The following is a 23,533-nucleotide window of genomic DNA, read 5'->3' as shown; positions in this document are numbered from 1 at the left end:
TCATTCACTGAGTATTAGCTCAAACTACGATTTCTCTGTCTATTATCTGTTTTAGATTATTAGATTTTCGCTCCTGGTCCAAGCGTTCAATTGGTTTCTGGAGAGAGACAATTTTTGGTCTTGTTTCCATGGTATGCTCGAATTCATGCTTCCTCGGGCTAACGTTTGGTTTAACTTATTGAACAGTTTCAGTTTTATATGAATTTCATAGAGACTCCGCAGTTTATCTAAGGGATTTTATTATTTGTTTAGTATTTAGTTATTTGGAGTTTGTATGGGCTTTCACTATTATTTTCTTTAGATCAATAAATGACATTTTTTTTGTTATTTTAATTTGCGATACTCTGATAAGGCTTACATGGATAAAAAATATATATAAAAAAAAAAACTATAATTCATGCGCTGGTCATGACTTGAGTATTTGGGTTGTGACAAAGTTGGTATCAAAGCCCGGTTTAGGTCTAGTAAACTTGCGGAGCATAGGATCCTTAACGTCTTTTCAGTTTATCATTAATTTAGATATCTACATCCTTTGTACTTTTTCACCTATCTTAATTTGGCTCACATTTTCATATTTAATGCTTGTCTATTAAAATGAATAGGTGCCTAGGTCTGTTAAACGTAAGAGGAGAGCTAGAGCCAAGGGTCTTAATGGTGCAAACCTTGATCCAACAGGGGAGGTACCACTTCAAACTATTAATCAGACATCTAAATAGACGCCTATGGCTAAGATTGGGGCACAACCATTCCAATTAGCTACTGCAGCTTAAGCACCTAGAGCTGGTCAGGTTACTGTGGCAGATCTGGCAGCGGCATTGCATGCAGTGAATCGTGTTGTTAATACTATACCTGAGTACCTTACAACTCAACAACAACAACCTGTGTTTGGCCTTATTTTAGCACCAGCTCAGGATAGGGCTCGATTTCTTGACTCTACAAACTTTCTCAAGCTAAAACTAAAGGAGTTCACTGGAGAGGATGCATTAGCTGATCCCATAGATTTTCTAGATGACATGGAGAGGTGTTATGATACTATGGGTTGCAGTAGTGCTAGGATGGTGATATTGGCAGGAAATCAACTTAAGGGAGTTGCTCGTGAGTCATATCTCTCTAAGAAGAATGGGAGACTCGAAGGTTCTATCCTCTGGCCTGAGTTTCACTCTCTCTTCTTAGAGTGATTTCTCCCTCCTAGTGTTCAAGAGGCTAAGGCTTTGGAGTTTGAAACCTTGAAGCAAGGCAACATGACAATTATAGAGTATGAGATGAAGTTTACCAAATTATCCTGCTTTGGTAAACACTTGATTCCAAATGAAGAGAAGAAGGCTCGCAGGTTTGAAAGGGGCTTACGAGACAGGCTAATTGATCGTGTAGCTCCTTTACGACTACCTAAATATGAGGAGGTAGTTGATCGGGCTAGACAGATGGAGATATGTGATGATGAACGTTGTGCTCATGAGCAGCACAAGCGGTTTAAGAAAGATGGTCAGGGTAATCAATTTAACAGAGGACAGAGTCATTAGGGTTCTTATCAGGGTAATAAGCAGGGTTCTAAGTCTACAGTTGGCAATAGGGCACATAAATATGGAGTTGGTCAAGGACGTAAACAGAGGACTCATGCAGGGAATGCTCGGTATAGTCAGATTAGCACTAGGCTTATTTTCACTCCTTGTCAGCATTGTGGTAAGCTACATAAGGGCACTTGTCATTGGGTCACTGGAGCATGCTTTGGTTATGGATAGTTGGGACACCGTAGACAGGACTGTCCAACTAGGGGGACAACTCAAGGTGCTGGTCAGGCAGCACATTTTGCTCCCTCTCAAGTTCAGCCAGTTTCACAATATAGTGGTAGAGGTCAAGGTTCTGGTGGTCATGGTCAGGGTGGTAAAGGTTTCGGTGGTAGAGGATTTGCTCAGATTCAAGGACAGACATCTGGTGGTAGATGTCAACCCAGGGTTTTTGCTTTGACTCAGCAGGATACTCAGGCATCTAATGCGGTAGTGACAGGTATACTTTCTATCTGTTCATTTGATGCTAGAGTACTGTTTGATTCTAGTTCCACTCATTCCTTTGTTTCTCCGTACTTTTCTATGAGATTTAGTATACCACCTATTTTGTTGGAGTATCCTTTATCTGTATCAACACCTATGGGGAATGCAATAGACACTGAGATAGTATATAAGGGATGTATGGTTCAGATTGGAGATAGGGAATTAGCTGCAGATATTGTTTTTTTGGATATGTTTGAGTTTGATGTGATTTTAGGCATGGATTAGTTAGCCACTTATCACATTTCATTGGATTATCATAATAAAGTTGTATTCTTTAAAATTCCTAGGGAGGCAGAATTTTAATTTCAGGGAGATCGTGGCATAGCCTCTAGTAATCTTATCTCAGCAGTGAGTGCTAGGCGATTGTTGTGAAAGAGGTGTAAGGGATATTTGGCTTATGTTAGAGATGTTTAGGCAGAAAGTGCTGGTTTGGAGAATGTTGCAGTGGTTAAAGAGTTCCCTGATGTATTTCCAGAAGATTTATCAGGTTTACCCCGGAGCGAAAGGTAGAGTTTGGTATAGACTTAGTTCCTAGAACTGAGCCCATATCTATGCCACCTTATCGTATGGCACCTGCAGAACTTAAGGAGTTGAAGGAGCAGTTACAGGACCTACTAGATAAGGGGTTTATTAGCCCTAGTGTTTCTCCATGGGTGCTCCTGTGTTATTTATGCGAAAGGAGGATGGGTCTTTGAGAATGTGCATTGATTGTAGGCAATTGAATAAGGTGACTGTGCGTAATAAGTATCCTCTTCCACGCATAGACGACCTGTTTGAGTAACTTCAAGGTGCAAAGTATTTTTCCAATATTGATATTCGATTTGGGTATCACCAATTGAGGGTCAAGAAGGAAGACATACTCAAGATTGCCTTTAGGACTAGGTATGGACACTATGAATTTCTTATAATGCCTTTTGGTCTTACCAATGCTCCAGCTGCTTTTATGGATCTCATGAATAAAGTTTTCAAGTCTTTCTTAGATCAATTTATTATAGTGTTCATCGATGACATGAGCAGCATTTGAGATTTGTCCTTCAGACCTTACGGGAACACAAGCTATATGCCAAGTTCTCAAAATGTGAGTTCTGGTTAGATAGTGTGGCTTTCCTAGGCCATACAGTGTCTAAGAATGGGGTGTGTATTGATAAGAAGAAAGTTGAGGCATTGCTTCATTGGCGTAGACTAACAACTGTGTCAGAGATTCATAGTTTTTTGGGTTTAGCAGGGTATTATAGACAGTTTGTTCAAGACTTCTCTCGTATTGCAACACCTTTAACTAAGTTGACACAGAATAATATAAAATTTCAATGGTCTGAGGCTTGTGAAAAAAAGTTTTCAGGAGCTTAAGACTCATTTGACTACAGCATCAGTGTTAGCTCTTCCGTCTAGATTAGAGGGTTATGTAGTGTATTGTGATGCTTCTATAATTTTATACTAATAAATAATTAATTATATATTTTTAATAATATTTATAAACTTAGAATATTATATTTTAAGTAAATAAGTTTAATTATTTTATATAAATAATTAACTAAAATATATAAAACTAAATAAACTTAAATAATAATAATAACATATAAATAATTTATAATAAATTTTAATTAAGTTTAAAATCAACTTAAATATTAAAATCAAGAGTTCTTCCCCACTTCTCTCCCTCCTTAGACTGTCACTAGTGGGTTTTTCATTGATGACTATCTCTAAATTGATTCTTTTTTTTTTTTAAATAAACTCACATATCTATTTTCATTTGAAACAAATCCGAATTTTTATCCTCAAATCAATATTTATTAGGAAAGAATCTGAGGTTTATTGGAGTCTCTCCATTGCTAGATTTTGTTTTCTTCCCATTAGTGAAATTTTGTTTGTTTATTTTTATATTTAATATGCTCCTTGACAGTTTAAAATATAATGTATATAATTGATTCATTTCATTTGTAGACTTTAAATTTTCAAGTATATATAATAATATTCTATTAATAGAATATGATAGCACAGTCTATTCCTTTATTAACTTTTGATGATTTAAACTTTTTTACAGGTTATACGAGGTAACAAGTTTTTCATAAAGTAATATTATAATTTTTTTTTTATCATCCAAAATAAAAAGTGATCAGTTATTATATAGAATATTACTCTCATTTTCAGGTATCATCCATCAACAAAAGTTTTCAATGATGTGAAATTTTTTTTTTATGTAAAGAAATTATTAATAAACTTGAATTTGAATAGGGTGATTTCACATATATTGTAATCTTGTCATCCAAGGGTTAACCAATTCAGTACATTGGACGGCTGGACCACTAAATCAAGCACTAAAAATAGTCACAGAGCGCCTTCCTATCATATAGCCCACATAATAATAATTCTTCCTTAATTAGGTCGGAAGGATTCCATCAAATGCAATATCCAATATCCATAATTTTATTTATGTCAACTTTGACTAACGTGATGGCATTAATAAATATTTTAGATTTTTTTTTTCCAGCAGAAATTGAAGACCTTAATTGCCTCTTTAGGTATATACCCATTAATAAATGAATGCTTTGAATTATTCTTCGATAAATAAATTTAGTTATATAATGATGAATATCAATAAATATATAATGGTGAATTTAGTTATAATTAATATAAATAATCTAAAAATTGAAGTAAACATAATTCTATTAAAATATTTATAAATATAAATAAATTTATATGTGATTATTTATTGCAAAAGTAAATTACATTAAATCATATAAAAATTAAGCCTTCTTTTATATATTTTTCCCTTGACATATCATATTATAATAATTTTTATTACTATTTATTTATTAAGAATATATATCATTCTAAACAAAATTAGTTCTTTTGCAAAATTATAGATAATATAAAAGTTTTAAAAATTTCAAAAAGATTGGTTCATTTGTAGTCAATTTTCTTTTTTTCTAATTAAAAGCATTCTTAATCGAGATTAAATATTTTTTTTCAAATAAATTCAGATGATGTTTAGCTTAACTTATGAAAATCAGTTTATAAGTGTCTGATACTTATAAGTTAGTTTGAGTTTATAAGCATTTTAAATTTTAAACAGTTATGTGTTTAGATAATTTATTTATAAATAACTGATAAGTAGTTAATGTGTTTGGTAAAAAAAAAAGCTTATAACTTATTTATTATTGAAAATGACATAAAAAAAAAGATATTAAATGAGATTGATGATGAAATTTTAAAGATTAAACGAGGATAATATGATGAAAATATTTGATCAAATTAGTTTATAAACACAAAACTTATAAGTACCAAAATAAAAAGTTGGGTCCTCAACTTATTTTTGTTTTTAACTTATAAACTCAATTTATAAACTCAAAAGCTGTTATAAAGAAACATATCAATTTATTTTTAGAGCTTATAAATTAAATTGATTAGGTTATAACTAACACATACACTCTCTTAAAGACTCAAATACGTAAATTAAAAAATAATTATCTATTAAATATTATTCTCAAGATTAAACCTTTATTGATAAAATAGCAATTTAATTATCAATTCATAGCTGCTGGATTGATGCCAGGATGCTTCTTGATATTCACTTTGATTTTTATAATAATTTTGAAAATAGAAAAAGACAGGAAATAGCAATTGGAAATATGAAAACAATTGCTAAAAACAATTGTGATAATTATTTCTTCTGAAAAAAAAAATGATTGCAGATATTCAAAGTTCTCAAATAAAAACTACATGTTCAAGTGCCGTGCAGTTTAAATATATCCTGATCAAGGAATGTCCAAATGTTAGCAAACAAACAATTTTACCACCCCACAAAGACTAATGGAATATGATATATTGCTTTGAATATTCTTCTTGGAGTGAAGAACAGGTTGGGAATTTCTTCCATATAATCTGCAACTAATTTGGGATGAGATTAACAAGTTTGTATAATTAATTAATATGCAACACCCAACCAAGACTGGCTGCTAATTCACTTTGAATAATCTCCCAATCAAAATTACTATAAGTGGCCTACCTGATAATTCTTTACCAATAATTTTATTTTTTAATTAAATAATAAATTTTAATAATAATTATCCTTAAAAAAATTAATAAAAGCTCATTTAATAAATAAAATAAATTTAATAAATTAAAATGCAAATAAAGTAAATCCAAATTTGTTATCATAGCTTTCACATGGTATATGACTATTCTTCTCTAAATGTGATTAATTATAAATTTAAAATATAAATATATGAGATTTATATATTTAATAGGTAAGCCTTATTATATATATATTATATCTTAAATTTATGATAAATGAAATTTAGATAAAAATAAAATATTTTGAATTAAAAGTTAATATAAATTATGTTTAAATTTGAGTCTCACTCTTCCAATCTCTTATTCAGAAAAAAATTTAAATTACTTATCAAATCATTATATAAAAATGATAAAATATTTAATTTAACTCATATATTTATTGGAACACATTTAAACTTTTTATCTAAATTACCATAAAAGTTTCTATTTAAACTCAATTTAACTCCAAAATTAAAATTTATAATTTTTGATTTCTCAATTTAAATGAAAATCAAAAATTTAATTTCTTAATTTTGTGACTAATTTTTTTTATTTCTTAATTTAAGCTTAAAAATTAAGAAGTTTAATTTCTTACTTTTTTTATTTTTAAATTAAATTAAATTAAATTTAAATTTAAAATTTTAAGCTAAATTAAATAAAAATTAAAAATAATTAAATTTACCTTTTCTAATAAATACAGAACGGCAATTGAACTTTAAGCCATAAAAAATATCAAATCAAATTTAATCAATAAAAAATATTTTAAATTATCTATCAAATCATTATATAAAAAAGATGTCAAATCAAAATTGAATCAATTTGCCGATGGTGGATCATTTGGAATCAAATTAAATGTTAATTTTTAAATAATATATATTAAATTAATTTTTGAATCAAAATTAAAATCAACATAAATGAATTCACTTTGAATCGAATTAACTTTTAATTTTAAATATCATTTAAGTAATTTTAAATCTTACGCTTAAATAAATGTCCATTCATCCATAAAAAAAAGGCAACTGGGCAAGTTTTCTTAAAACTCAAAGGTTTCGCTGCAACGAGAGGGAGTAGAGAGAGATTAATTATGTAAATTATTCTCATAAAACTTTCACATAATTTCTATATTAGAACATGAGTTAAAATTGAATACCACACGGGTTTAAATTATACAAAACACGGCCTAAATACTTGTTCAACGAACAGATACTTCTATTTCTCTCCAGAATATAGTATTGGAGTAAATAGAATAATGATTCCTCGAAATTATATAGAATAACAGATTAAAAGATTATATCTTCTCCTGTCCATGTGTAAACCTTCGATTCTTGTTGTAAATACACCGCTACAAAATATTCATAGAGAAGTAAACCTTCGATTCTTGTTTAAAATACCTGCTGAGCTCTGCCACCTTGACATCCCACAAATCAGGTCAACTTTATTCATCTCCTTATGTTGCGCAAAATTGATCACAGGTGATCATCAGTCTTGGTTTCCTCATGTTCATAACCTAATGCTTTACCAGTCTTACCGACCAAGTATGGTTCTGGCAAGGAATTGTCATTGTGCATGTCAAGACCCTGATAAGATCGATTAGAAAAGTAGTCCGCTCCAGATTTCATTATTCTCTTCACAAGTGATGCAGAATTTGTGTTGTGTAATTGTAGGGCTTTCTCTGTTGCATTCACTAAAGCAAAAGCTCCATCTTCTTCTTCAATGTTCTCTGCGTGAGCAACATTTTCATATGTGTGAAAGTTTATATGAGTGATCAGTGACAGTAATTGAAGTAAATCAAACCAATTAATATTGCATCCCCGTAATTTTCACAGCCAAAACTTCAAAAGCATCTTCATTTTTCACCAACTAATTCCAGTGAATCCAGCAGCAAGAGGGACAGATGCATAACTAAACTAAAAGGGGTCAGAATTTATATAGTCATTTAATTATTATTATTATTAATAAAAATTTATAAATTACACTTTTATCAAATAATAATCAACATTCATTATTTTTATGATAAATCATATAATTTATTAATTTATAATAATAAAAAAAACTTAATAAATTCATAAATCGTAATCAATATTTATTGCAATATTTTTTTAGTCATCAGTTAAGAGATTAATTATTAGAGAATTTGAATTAAGTTTTGAGAGTTAAAAGGCTAAAGTGTCATAGCAAAACTAATTAATTTTAAGTTTTCAAAGTTAAGTGTAGATATAGATATTTTTAAATTAATTAATATTTTAAAATGATAATTTATAATTATTATAATAAATAGTAACTAAAAACTTTGACTCCATATGGATACAATAAATAAAGAAAAATTTTTATATGACAAAAATTAGAATTTTTTTTCTTCAATATTTAATCTATTTTTATAATTGGTAGTAAAATTTGTAACGCCCTAACCATAGGTACATTTTACTGTTCCGATGACTCATGTCTGTTCGGATAATCAAAATGTCTGGAACTACACCTAGACTATAGTGAGGAGGCATAAATTGAAGAAATAAATATTAAGAAAATATAGGAAAAATGTAGAGAAAAATAGAAAAAAATTTAGAGAATTTATTAATTTGTATAAAATAATAAAAATAACTCGATATGCATTATGAAGGGCAGTTTGGTCATTTCACCCCAGAGGTAAATTTTGACCTAAATGTCAAATTAAAATTTAAAGAATAAAATAATTTACATAAATTAAAATTTATGAAATAAATTAGGAAAATGAGAAGAGAAAAGAAAAGAAAAGAAAAGAAAAGAAAGGAAAATGGCTTAGGAAAATTAAAAAAAAAATAGAGTACACATATAAATATATAAATATAAAGCATAAGAGACAAAACTCACCAACTAAAGTAATCTTCTCCATCTTTTCCCTCTCTCTTTGCCGTCCACCATTGTCTCCTATTTCCTCCATTGTTGTCAAGCTTCCAAACTTGATTTTCCAAACTTGATTTTCCACACACCAAAATCCATAGCTCACTTTACAAAAAATGCTCCCTACACCCTAAGGAAGCTATAGACACCCATTGGAAGTAAGAAATTTGAAGTTAGGGAAGCTCAAGTAAGGTTAGTGCACTAATCCCTCTTCTTCTCTTTATTAAACATGAAAAGCATGTTTAGTCAAGCATAAATATCATTAAAACAAAAAAAAAAAATCTTGAGGAAAGAACCCTTGAATTTTTGGCAGCCATGGAACTTGATGTTTTTTGCTTTTAAGTGATGAAAAATAGTTCTATGAGAATGTGTGATGAGTTAAAATATTTGGGTGTTTGATTGTGTAGTATTTGTGAAAATTTAAAACTTTGAAAACTAGGGTTTATGTAAATGCTTGAGGACTTGGTGTAAATATTGAAATTGACCTATTGAGTTGAGATTGTTGCTTATAGAAGTGTATTGCATGCAAATTGAAGAAAGGAAATTGAAGGAATTGAAGGAATTGAGATATTGGGATTGTTCAATTTTTTGCAGGTTTGGACTCAATGAGTCCAGTGGGTTTATTGACCCATAACTGAAAATGTGTGACTCCAATTGGTATGAGGCCAATTAGAGGTGAAAATAGACTCAAAATATCCCATTTTTCATGCAGACACCATGCCCAAACTTTGCCAAAATCATGACCAATTCTCTGCCCAAACCCGGATAACCAAACACTAAAACCCAGAAAATGACCAAATGAACAGTATAACTCTCTCTATACTGGTCCAAATGACCTAAAATTTACATCAATGGAAAGCTTAGACATAGAGCTACACTTTTCATGAGGACCACTTGACCCAGTTTTGCCTTTAACCAAGTCAAATTGTTAGCACAAGTTGGGTCACTAAAACTGCCAACCCAGAAATTGTCCAAAATACTGTTCCTTTGGTATGCTTGACCAGTTTTGGCAAAAATGCCATAACTTGGTCTTCAAAGCTGCAAATTGAGTGAAACTAGTGCCAAAAGTTTTATATGACATAGCATAACAATTTTTATGTTCTAACCAAGCTCTAGAAACCATTGCATCCTAGGGAAAATATTAGCCAAAATTAAGAATTAAAATTTGGAAAATGTTAAGTAGAACCCAGAATGCCATTTGATACCCGTGTGTTCATTTGGCCATAACTCCCACTAGGAAATTACATTTGAGATGTGCCAATATGATCTGGAAACATGATACTTAGGGCTACAATATTGATTTAGACACCTTTACCAAATTCTAAGTGTAAAGACCGTAAAAAGAGGGTCAAACATACTGCCCTGAAGTTTAGTTATTGCCTTTATAGGATTCAGAGTCCAGGTTAATACATTGACTATAACTCACTATACCAAGCTTGAAAAATTATGAAATTGTACGTGGGAGTCCCTAAGACATAGAGGAACATATCTTGTGAAGGAACCTAAGTCTAAAAATGACCATAAAATGATCAAATGACTGGTTAAAATTTATTGACCAGAAATTGTAAATTCTGAACAGCTTAGAGGCAAAGGGACCAGTTATGGTATTTTAACTATAACTTGAGTTCTATAACCCCAAATTCAGTGATTCGAAAACTGAAATTTAAGTTTAAACATAGAGGAGTAATTGTTATGAAGGAAGTGTGACCAAATAGACATCCTAACTTAGTCAAATTCCTAAATAAAGATAACACATCAAAATGAACCTAAAGAAAGGTTCATGGGAAAAATGCTATATATGATAATTAAAATACTCATAAGGATAATTAAATATTAAAAATGATATGAATATGTAAATTGGGACTAATGTCCTATTAATATGAAATTAATGGTATCAATGAACAGTACCAGAAAATAGTAACAGTGAATAGTGCTAAAATAATTAAAAATGTTTAATTGTCTATAGTATACCTAGACTTATTTATTTAGTTTGGATAAATTGGTATACCAATTAGGGACTACAGATAGCTATACTGCCTACCGAGAAAATTATGAACTGACAAAATATATCTGCCTACTGAGAAAAATTATAATTAATTTTTTTTAAAAAAAATTTAATAATTCATTCATAAATATTATAATGTAAGTACAACATAATTTTTCAAAAAAAATATAATTAATTAACTGACCGTTAATAACGCTTATTAGATTAACTAATATTCAAATATTATTGGATAAAATAATTAGTGAAATTTGAACTAAATTAGAAAATATAATAAATTATAAATTCGAAATATCGATTGACCTTCTTGTGCATTGAGGGTTGCCATTGATCTTTGCTCCAAGATGATTAAGTCTTTGAACGGAAACCAGCTCTGATACCACTTATTGTTTCTTGTAGCAACCCAAGAGGGGGAAGAGGGGGGGGGGGGGGGGGAGGGGGAGGCGGGGGTGAATTGGGTTCTAATTGCAAAATTAAATATTAAAAGAAATTTAAACACAAAGAAGAGTAAAGGAAAAATGACGACACAAGAGATTTATAGAGGTTCGGCTATCCCAAGCCTATGTCCTCTTCTCAAGGCCCTCTTTGAGAGTTAACTCCACTAAAATTCTTCTTTGGGTGAAGAATAAACCCCTTACAATCACCACAAGAGTAAACCCTTGCTCTTTTACAAATCCCTTTACACTCAAGAGCTATTTAAAGCTCTATCACGCTCAAAATTACAATAAGTGCTCACAACAACCTTGAATGAACTCTTAGAACAAAGAATTTATAACTCAAATATCAAGTTCTCAACATGAACTATGGTAGCTCAAGTTCTAAAGAGAAAAAATGAAGAAAATCTTTAGAACACAATAAATTTTTAAAAATATTATTGTTGTAAAAACTTGTTTCCAGTCATAAATGGTGCCTATGTATAGTTTTTACAAGAAAATAATCATTTGAGGTGCATTAAATGCTAAACTAGCCATTCAACCACCTAAAGCTCTATTTTATTGAGTTGCAAAAACTCAGGTTCGGCTGCCGAAGGTTAGAGCGCCAAAAAATAGCTTTTGAAAAGTCATTTTCTACTGTCGAAGTGCTCTCTGGATAAAATGGCTTTTAACTCTAAAAAACCATGATTTTATCATGAAAACATGAGTTAAGACACTAAGTCCAATAAAATTTTAAAAATTAAATAAGTTTTAAATAAGCACAAAAAATATTGTAAATAAACAAATAAACTTATTTTTAGAGTTTTGATTTGTAAACTAAGACAGACACCATAAGTACTAAAATTCTAATGCTATAATTTTGAGTTTAGATTTAGCTTTTTAATATAATATTGAAATAGTTTAATCTCTTTTCTTTAAACAAGTTTTTTCATAGTTTGTTAAAAATTTAAATTTCTAATAATTATTATAATTTTGAGTTATTTTTATTGAGTAATTATTTCTAATTATTATAGCAATTTAATTTTATTTGCGGTTTCTAAATTTAGCTCTAATATTCATTAAAATTTCCAAATTATAATTTGTCACTTAACACTTATTCAACGTTAATTTTAATAAGAGCAGCTTACTTTTTTACCAAATTCTAAATTTACATCACATTTTTTTACCATTATAAAATTTGTTATTAATCTGCCACGGGCAACATCAAAAGTGAAAAATGAGAGTATCATGGTTTGCAATTCAGGGACAGAGGGTAAAATGAACCCATTTCTTTTTAAAGCAAAATGAACCCAATTTTAATAAACTATATATACACCAATACAGGAAGTTTTTTATTAGGTCTTAAGTAAGAAATTTATCCTTCGGAACCTTCATTGAATTTGAAAAGTGTGTGTAGCTTATATGAAATTTTGTGTTTTAGTAAAATTTGTATGATTTTACTAAGGAACGTATCTGTCCTTAATTTGGGTGTATGCATCTCTCTACCTGCCAATACAAAAAATCAAAGGTCATGGCTTTTAGCAGGTTTGATGTGTGCTGGAATCCTCTATGCATAGCCTAAAGCCAAGTGAGTTTGTGGGCTAATGCTTTAGAATCCCATATCAGATATGGAAAGTGTGCGTGCGTAACTTATATAAAATTCTACTCATTGATAAAATTGTTATAGTTTTACTAAGGTGCATATTCTGTTTTTAAGTCAAGTGTCTGCCTATTGATAAAAAAAAAAATTAAATTAAACTTAAAATTTTTTATTAAGAAGTTCATAAATTTTGTCTCATGCTTAGGCAAGCGTTGGGACAAATTTCACAAGGCCCATTTTGTTATATCATATTGGGTTGATGTTTGGTCAACATTTAAGAACGAGTCAAATGTGGACAAGTAACCTTAATCAACTAGTATAACTTATGGATAACGGAGAAAACTTATTATTATTTAGTCAATGTATTTTAATAAAATTAATTATTTAAATTTTTTTAAAGAAATTATTATTTATTTATTTTTTAATTTATGAATTGTTTAGTCTATCTCATTAATTTTTATTTTAATTAAAAGAAAAAAAAATAATTATCGAAATAAATTAAATAATTGATGGATTCAAAATTATAAGAACTAAATACTTGTATTGTTCAAATTATAGAAACTTACCTAAGCAATTGCATAACATATACGATCCATGGACATTAAGTTATTGTTTAGAATAAGTTAATAAATTTTAATTTAATAATATTAAAATTAGTTTCAATAGTTTAATGTTTATGATTGATAAATAAATTATTCTTTATATTAAAGTACCATTTATTTATAAAAACACTTTTCTAGAAAATATTTTTTTCATATTTTTTAATATTTAGGGCACTCAAAAAAATAATGAACAAAAAATAAATAATTTTTTATAAACTTTTTAAAAGATGAAGTAATTTTTCATTTTGTAGGCCTTAATAATCTAACTAAAATGTATATATATATATATATATATATATATATATATAAACGTACCGTTAATTTAATATTGTAATCAAATAATTAAAAATATTTTAATAGAAATATTATTTTAAAAATATTTTTTTTAAAAAATATTTTTCATATATAAATTATTTTCTATGAAATTAATTAATCTAAATTGAGCTGAAATTTAAACTCTCAATTACTCTTCTTTATAAGCCTTTCGATATCAAGTATATTCTATAATTACTTGATTCTAGATAAAGTATAATTACTTTGTTATGAAAAATAAGATAATTTCACATAAATTTTTACCTTGCCTTATGAAATTTTTGTAAAATGATTATTTTTTTATAAAATAGTTAATTATAAAAATTCTATTAACTTAACGAAAAAAAAATCTTCATGTAACTTCATCTCTTAAATTTTTCTAAAAAATATTATATGTGCTTTTTTATTTGAGGAAACTTATTATTTTTTTTGTTAAGTTAATAAAATTTTTATAATTAACTAATTTATGGAAAAAAGAATATTTTATGAAAATCTAAATAAGATAAGTGATAAATTTATGTGAAATTATTCTATTTTCTGTAACAGAGTAATTATACTATACTTTGTATGAAATCAATTAATCATATAATTTTCTTTTCTTTTATTTCCGACCCATGCAAGAATTCCTCACATCCCATCATATGACTCAGTGGTCATTACATGAGTTGGCTCATCAAATTGGGTCTGGCTCTTCTTGACTCTCTACTCAGAATCTAACTTTCCTTAACTAGCTCATGGGTCACATCTCCTTACGCCGAGTTTATGAGTCTTCCTCCTTCAAGCTCAGTCCATTATACTTTGAGGTCCTAATTCTACAGTCATTCGAACTCAAAAACTTTATTTCTCTCTCCTTATACAGCACATGCAAACTTCGTAACTTTCAAAAATGGCTCCCGCCTAGCATTTTATTCCAGCAGTTTTTCAACTACTGCTTCTAGCGTGCGTATTGGCCCATAAAGATGCTGCCCACGTAATGCATTACGGGATAGTCTTGTGCCCAACCAGAGTTAGGAGAAGCAAATCCGAAGGGAAGTATGAACTATCTCCCCTCTACACCCGCAGCAAATTAGATGGCCTCGGCCTTTGATACATGGGCCTGGCCCAATCATGGGTGGGCCAGTTCTCATTTCATCAATCGACAACACCAATTTAATTTTGGTAAACTTTTAAGTCCTGATATTTGATGTTTTACTTTGCATGGATATATGTGTGTGTTTTACTCAGATTATTGAATTAAATATTTATATTTAAATTTATGTACTTTTTATATATATTTTAATTAATTTTATATATATATCGATATAAATATTTAATTTAATAATTATTATGTTCATTTTTATATGAGTTTAAACTTAAAATAAATACATTCCAAATAAATTAGTGAACCTACCATACAACCCAAGGATCAATTTATACTAGGCCTAACAATATTTATGAAATAATTAAAAAAAATAATTAATTAGGCCTAACAGAGCTATATATGCATTGAAAATTTCTAATATACAGTGAACAGATTTTCAAATTTACTTCATTTATTTTGTCCGTTATCACAAGCAATTTTTTGTGCTGAACTTTCTGTCAGGAATTATAATTCAATATTGAAAATAATTAACCAGCTACTCTGATAGACAAAAAGAAATTAAAAGAAAAAAAAGCTACATAAATTGATCATGTATATTTTTTTACTTTTAATATATTCAAAAATTATTTCTTAGGGCTAGTCTAGGAGTTGAACTTTCGGTTGCTGGCAATGATACGCAATATTTAAATTTAGGAGCCTATAAGGTGTATTGTATTTAAACTTATCGGCTAGCGAAGAACCTAACAATTAAATTTATAGTTATTTTTTAATGTATTTTATTTATAATTTTAATTTTTTAATTTATTTTTTTATTATTAAAAATAATTTTAAAAAATAAGTCATTAATTTTTTTATTTTAGTTGAATCAATAAAAATAACTTTTTAATTTTTTTTTTAGGAATATAAATTATTTTTGTTAATTGAGTGAATAAATAAATAAAATTATTTCACACTTTTATTAGAAATATTTTTTTAGAAAAAATATGAGAATTTATTAAAAGTATACTTACATTCAACCTACTCGCCATTAAAAATTAAAATACTAGGGGAGAACAGTGGTCCCTGTCAATCCCATGGATTTGTCATTGGGTGCTAGTCTAAGAGTTAAATTCTAATATAATCAAGTGAAGAATACACATGCTTACTTACTTAGCTAACCCTTGGATGATCATTTATTACTTCTTAAAAATGAAAATAAAAGATGAAAGGGAAATTAATTAGAGAAAATGATGCAATTATTATATATTTCTATTATTTATCTGCACGCAGCAAGCTCACGTACAATGGGAAGATACTCATCCTTTTTAACAATCCCACCTCACATAATAATTCAGTCAATACAGGACATGACTATTGACCAATAAGAAAACTCAAACTCGACCTTCTCCTAAATAAGGATATCAACTAAGCTAGCAGGATTGGCGTACGTGCATTTATTATTCTGACTTCTTCAATGCAAAAGTATCTCAGCATTGGAGATTACCCCCTGGAGAAACACCAAATTGGCCACAATATTTAGTGTAGAGATCAATTCTAGCTTGAACTTTGGCAGGTTCTTTTCCATTGCATTCAACAGCACCATTAATAGCTTTAATTGTAGCTCCAAATCCTTGGGTCACAGAAGGGCGGACATTTTGCATCCAATACCATAAGGCAGTCTTGAATGATATGACAGGATCTGTGGCCACAATTTCAGGATTGTTCAGCCCATCAAAACCGATGCTTTTACCAGCTGCTCCGTAGTTGTAGTTCCATGTTAGTTGAAGTGGACCGCGCCCGAAGTATCTCTTGCCTGGGGTACATGGATAATCTGGGAAGTTTGTATCGCAGTAGTTCTCATTAGCAGGAACATTTTGCTCCTCTTTGTTGCAGAAATCTGACATGAAAAAGAAAACAAGAAGAAGAAAACACATCAGCATATATAAAGTTCATGAAAAACAAGAAAAGAAATTAGAAAAGACATGCACTTACATCCAGTCTCATGGGTGGTATGAGCAAAAAAGGCAGCAACTTCCCGTTTAGAATCATCAGCGGAACCTAATTTTCCAAATTGAGGATATGAATTGAGAGCTTTAAGAAAAGCATCCCTTGAGTAGAAGTTCTTTCCAGCACAACCTGCAGGAGCTTGATTGATTATGCCATTAAAGAAAGCTGGTGTCACAAGGTCTGGCACCGAGACACCTTGGCCCATGACATTTTTAGGGAGGGCTCCTGCAAGAATTATTGCCAGGGTGATGGTAAACAGAAGGTTCATCATGCTGTTGTGGGTTAACATTTTGAGAGAGATTGGCCTAAATAGAGTAACTGAAAAAGTGATGAGTGGCATGCTTGCAAATGAGAATTAGATGTGGTATTTATAGAGTTCACAGAAGCTTTGAGGCTGCTTAATTGCTAGAATTGCAGTTCAAGATGGAAAAGGAGACGTGCGGACTGGAAGTCTCTATAGTCCAAATAGTTTGGTATGATATTATGAGAAGTCACTATTTCATAGAATTGAAAAGTCTAACCAATTGATAATATCTGATAACTCTATTAAATTATTTTTCAGTTTCTGTTTTGATGGGCAATTGAGGATTTTCATTTTTTTATACATAAAAATTTTAACAATTCATTAATAAGAAGTATTAACTAAGTGTAACATAATATTCTTAAAAAGAAAAAAAAAATAAATTTAAGTAATTAAAATTTTCTGTTCAGAGATAATTTTAATAGAGCGAAATAAACTTTTGAATAGAGTAGTAGCTAATACTTTTTTATTTTGAAGAAGAAATATTTTATATCATTAATTTTTTAAAATTTACTATTTTTATGGCCAATAAAAAATATTAAATTATTAAATATTAATAAAAAATAAACTGCATTTTCCGGACTTTATACGTGCAGATCTAAAGTTTTTTATCAAAAAGAAATTAATCATTTATGCTGTATTTCTATCCATCCAAGAATTTAGTGTTTGCCTTCTAGGTTTTCATTTTAATGGCATTTAATAGAGTAATATTTGAAGATTTAATGATTAGTTATAGTTCAAAAGTATAATCATATCAAAATTATGATCATAGTCTTAAAATTAATAATTTTTAACAATTTATTTTTAAAATAATAATAAATTAATATCAGAAAATAATTTTTATAAAAAATACTAAATTGGTTTTTCCCATATGATATAAAAAAAAAAAAACAGACTCTATACGCGGAGACTAGAAGATACACGTACACATCGTTCCAGGACACCTGTCAACTTAGGAGACATTAAATACAAATAAAAAATCTATAAAAATATAATTTAATATTGGCAGATGATTTGGATTGACCGCAATGTCCAAAGCACTTATCCTTCTCCTTCTCGAAAAGACTATTCCACTCTTTCTTTTTCTATGCTTTCTTTCTCACCAACGTTTCTTAAATTTTTTTTATTTAAATTTAATTCATTTATTTTTATAAAAATAAATTAGTGCTCAGCCATATTCCTATATTAACAAAATATTTTTTCGAAATTAATCTATTATATTTTATTTTTTTATAATAATTTAATTTCTATTATTTTTGTATATATAATAATTTAATCTCTTAAATTTGAGTTGATTGCTTTGATTATAATTTATATTAATTAAATTGGTCAATTTCTTTTTTGATGATATGACATTGATTTTTTTTTATTTTTTTACTTTGTTGTATATTTTTAATTTGATTTGGATGATTAAGACCATATAAGTGTTGATTGAAGTGAGATTTTAAAATTCTTATTTTGATTTTAGATTTCATTTGTTAAGGATTTATTTATTATGGGATTATTGAGTTTGGATAAGATTTTGTGTTCGCTAATTTTAGTTTTTCAATGGAGACAGCAAAATCAAAGGGGTGCATAAAATTATACACTCAATTAATTAAAAATTAAAATGTATATTTTATAATCAACTCATTATATTTTATAGTGATATATCAATTAATAATTAGGTAAGCATACATATCATGGGCTAGGCTCCAACTTTGGAGGGGAAATACTGAATTCTTTATAGTTATGAATAGTAAAAATATATATTTTTTAAATTATAATAAATTGATTTATTATTTTATAATTATTACTATTGCTTTAAATTTCTAATTTGCTTTGTTAATAGAAATTTAACTTTCTAATTTTCTTTATTAATAAAATACTTTAATTTTTAATTTAAAAAATAGTTTTAAAAGAAATTTGAAAAGATTTTAACTTTTGGTAAAGTTGTAGCGAAATTAATAGAAGATTATAATTATTAGGGGTCATTTTTCATTTTTAAATGCTTGCGTTCGGCTCGCCCATTCTGTTGAGAGGTGTGAAGACAAGAACGTTGAACAACGGTGCCTTGTTGACTAAGAAACTGAAGTAAAGAAGAATCTCGATATTCCATGGCATTGTCTGTTCAGAGAATTTTAATGTCACAAGAGAACTGAGTTTTAATCATTTTTGCAAATGCGATGTAAATTTGTGATAACTCATGTCGATGTTTCAAAGAATATATCCAAGTAAACCGAGAATAATCATCAATAAATATCACCAAATAACGAAAACTATTTATTGAAGAAACAGGAGAAGGACCCCAAATGTCAGAATGAATTAAACCAAAAGGAGCGTCTGAAGTAGTATTATTATGAGAAAAAGATAATGCAGGTTGTTTTGCAAGCTGACAATTTAAACAATTAAATGACTCAAACTTGGTAGATCCTAATAATCCACGAGAAATTAAAGGTTGAATTTTTCTGGCAGAAGCATGACCAAGACGAAGATGCTATTGGTGAATAGAGGAATTAGGGATTGTAGCTACAAACACAAATCTCTGAGAAAGATGTAAAGATGCAAGCTCAAATAATCGACCCACTCTGTGACCCTCCCCAAGAATCTGTCCCGTTTGTGGATCCTGTACCTGGACACCAGGGGGAGAAAAAATAACATTTAGTCCTTTTCCACACAACTGACCAACAGAAATAAGATTGAGTACCAAATTAGGGATATAATAGGTGTCAGGGAGATGAAGATTTGAGGTAGACACATGACCAGTATGTGTGATGTTCATTTTAGTACCATTTGCAGTATGGATTAGTGGTAAGGAAGATACAGGTTTTGCAGAAGACAAGAATTTAAGATTAGTGGTCATATGATTACAACATGCAGAGTCAAAAAGCCAATAAGAATTATCCGGAGTGGCAGACATGGTAGCAGGAGAATTAGAAGAGATAACATGTTTGAATAGTGTCTCAAGATCACTCATGGTGATGGCAGTAGAACCCTTAGTAGCAGCAACAGCAGTGACAGAGGAAGATACAGGCTTTGAGACATTCTTGAATTTAGAATGCCCTCCTTTTGGTCTTGGAGGACGTGTGGGACAATGTTCAAGAATATGACCGTAACCATGACAATATCTGCATTCTATAGTAGGACAATATGCAAAAGCATGACCAATTTGATTACAATTCTTACAGAGTTGATTGCCAGATTTCTGATGTGAGGATAGAGTAGTTGCAAGACCAGTTTTAAATTGAGGAGTTTTATCCAAACTGAGACGAGTCTCTTAAAAAATAATCTCTTGAATAGCAGTATCCAATGATGGGAGTGGATTTCGATGTAGTAGGGACGCTCGAACGGCCTCATATTGTAACAGCCCAATCCTTCTCCAGTTAGTATTGTCCGCTTTGGCCCATGGGCTTGATTTGTGTCCCTTTGGAGGTTTTCAAAAAAAAAGCGCTGAGTGTGAGGATGATGTGGCCCGGCCCGCCACTAGTGTGTCTTGTCGCTGGCCCCCATGATTTTAAAATTTAAAAACTAGGACTAGGAGTTACGAAACACTGAAACAAAAAACCTCTCATCTCTCTTGTTTTTGTGATGTGGGGATTTGCCTAGGGTGTTACACATATTCCGATCGAAGAGCCATTAGAACTTGAATGAGATGAAGATGATCTTCACTGATTTTGGCCTGAGATATTTGATTCCAAATGGGGACCTGGGCAAGAAAATCATTCACAGATTGACCTGCTTCTTGTTTCAGATTATGAAGAGTTGTCCACAACTGATAATAGTGGGCAAGTCCAGTGGTCTGATATCGATTAGCCAAAAAATCTCAGATTTCTTTTGCAGAGTCCTAATTAGCAAATTGGATGTGGATGGACGAGACAGAGGTATTGCGAAACCAGGTGATGATCTGATGATTTTTACTATCCCAATCTTCAAGACGGTTAACAAATTTTGCATCAGTTTCATCGTTCTCTCTTGTCGGTGTAGTGATATCTCCGGTAACAATACGCCAAAGCTTGCGACTTATCAAAAAACTTTTCATTCCTTGAACCCAAAGATTATAGTTGGAACCAGTCAGAACTGTTGCAATAGGTTTTGAAATATTAGATTTCTCCATTGATAATAAGATGAGGAGAAAAAAAATGATATAATAACAGGAATGAAAGAATGAACCAGAATAGGTTATAGAGAGAGAAGAGAGACCCCAGAAACTAGAAATAAAAGCTTTACGGCTCTGATACCATGTTAGAAGAAAGAATACAAGTAATGAAGGAAATGATTGTATATTTATCTGTGTCTTATTTACAGAGATATTACATCTATTTATACATGAGAATATGAGCTAATTTAGACAAGAATAATAATTGCTGTAATTATACTACAAAAATCTCCTATAATCATACTAATTGCTATAATTATGCTACACAAATCTCCTATAATCATGCTAATTGTTATAATTATGCTAACATAAACTATTCTCTATATATTTTTTAAATTTTATATATATATATATATCAAAAAATTATAAATTTTCGAAGAGAAAAATAATATTTTCATGTCAATTAATTTTACTATTTCACAATAAATTAACTACATCGAAAAAATTAAAAATAACAAACAAAACAAAATTATGTAAAGTACTCATGGTGAATGGATAAATATGTAACTAATCAAGGCAATTGACAAAAAAGTGTAATAAAAATGCAAAATACTAAAAAGGGTGAGTTTGAGATTAATTGCCAAAAGGAGTAAATTTTGTTGAGGTGGAGAAGGTGAGTGCGACGCCAATTATAATAGCGAAGGTCCGACGCTATTTTGAATAGCGTCCGGGTGAAAAAATTGAAAAAAGAGCTGGACGCTATTTTGAATAGCGTCCAGCTCTCAGTTTAAAGGTTGGACGCTACTTATAGTAGCGTCCAACCTTTTTTTTTTTTTAATAATTTTATTTTATATTTTAAATAAAATATAAATATTATTTTAATAAATAAAATTATAATATTATATATTATATATTATAATATTTTTATTATAAATATTATTTTTTAATTTAAAATTAAATTAAAATTTAAATAAATAAATAATTAAAATTAAAAAATAAATAATTAAAAAAATTTAAGAAAAGTTGGACGCTACTATAAGTAGCGTCCAACTTTTCTTTAATTTTTTAATAATTTTATTTTATATTTTAAATAAAATATAAATATTATTTTAATAAATAAAATTATAATATTATATATTATAATATTTTTATTATCAATATTATTTTTTAATTTAAAATTAAATTAAAATTTAAATAAATAAAAATTAAAATTAAAAAATAAATAATTATTTAAGAAAAGTTGGACGCTACTATAAGTAGCGTCCAACTTTTCTTTAATTTTTAATAATTTTATTTTATATTTTAAATAAAATATAAATATTATTTTAATAAATAAAATTATAATATTATATATTATAATATTTTTATTATAAATATTATTTTTTAATTTAAAATTAAATTAAAATTTAAATAAATAAAAATAAAAATTAAAAAATAAATAATAGTAACGTCCAACTTTTCTTTAATTTTTTAATAATTTTATTTTATATTTTAAATAAAATATAAATATTATTTTAATAAATAAAATTATAATATTATATATTATAATATTTTTATTATCAATATTATTTTTTAATTTAAAATTAAATTAAAATTTAAATAAATAAAAAATTAAAATAAAAAAATAAATAATTAAAAAAATTTAAGAAAAATTGGACGCTACTATAAGTAGCGTCCAACTTTTCTTTTAAATTTTTAATAATTTTATTTTATATTTTAAATAAAATATAAATATTATTTTAATAAATAAAATTATAATATTATATATTATAATATTTTTATTATCAATATTATTTTTTTAATTTAAAATTAAATTAAAATTTAAATAAATAAAAAATTAAAATAAAAAAATAAATAATTAAAAAAATTTAAGAAAAGTTGGACGCTACTTATAGTAGCGTCCAACTTTTCTTTTAAATTTTTAATAATTTTATTTTATATTTTAAATAAAATATAAATATTATTTTAATAAATAAAATTATAATATTATATATTATATATTATAATATTTTTATTATAAATATTATTTTTTAATTTAAAATTAAATTAAAATTTAAATAAATAAAAAATTAAAATTAAAAAATAAATAATTAAAAAAATTTAAGAAAAGTTGGACGCTACTATAAGTAGCGTCCAACTTTTCTTTAATTTTTTAATAATTTTATTTTATATTTTAAATAAAA

General features: G+C 28.4%; 1 protein-coding gene across 1 annotated transcript; it reads right to left on the bottom strand.

Moving 5' to 3' along the window:
* Positions 1–16,205: 16,205 nt before the first annotated feature.
* LOC131180779 (endochitinase EP3-like) lies at positions 16,206–17,328 on the bottom strand. The gene is made up of 2 exons (XM_058148457.1): positions 16,960–17,328; positions 16,206–16,864 (listed from the first exon to the last, which is right to left on the bottom strand). Exons 1-2 carry the CDS (start codon positions 17,312–17,314, stop codon positions 16,455–16,457), a joined length of 765 nt encoding a protein of 254 aa, XP_058004440.1. The 5' UTR covers positions 17,315–17,328; the 3' UTR covers positions 16,206–16,454.
* Between the last annotated feature and the right edge of the window lie 6,205 nt (positions 17,329–23,533).

Source organism: Hevea brasiliensis, chromosome 6 (assembly GCF_030052815.1).
Source record: "Hevea brasiliensis isolate MT/VB/25A 57/8 chromosome 6, ASM3005281v1, whole genome shotgun sequence".
NCBI classification, from domain to species: domain Eukaryota; kingdom Viridiplantae; phylum Streptophyta; class Magnoliopsida; order Malpighiales; family Euphorbiaceae; genus Hevea; species Hevea brasiliensis.
The sequence above is the reverse complement of the archived record's forward strand: the minus strand, read 5'-3'. Positions and strand labels throughout refer to the sequence as shown.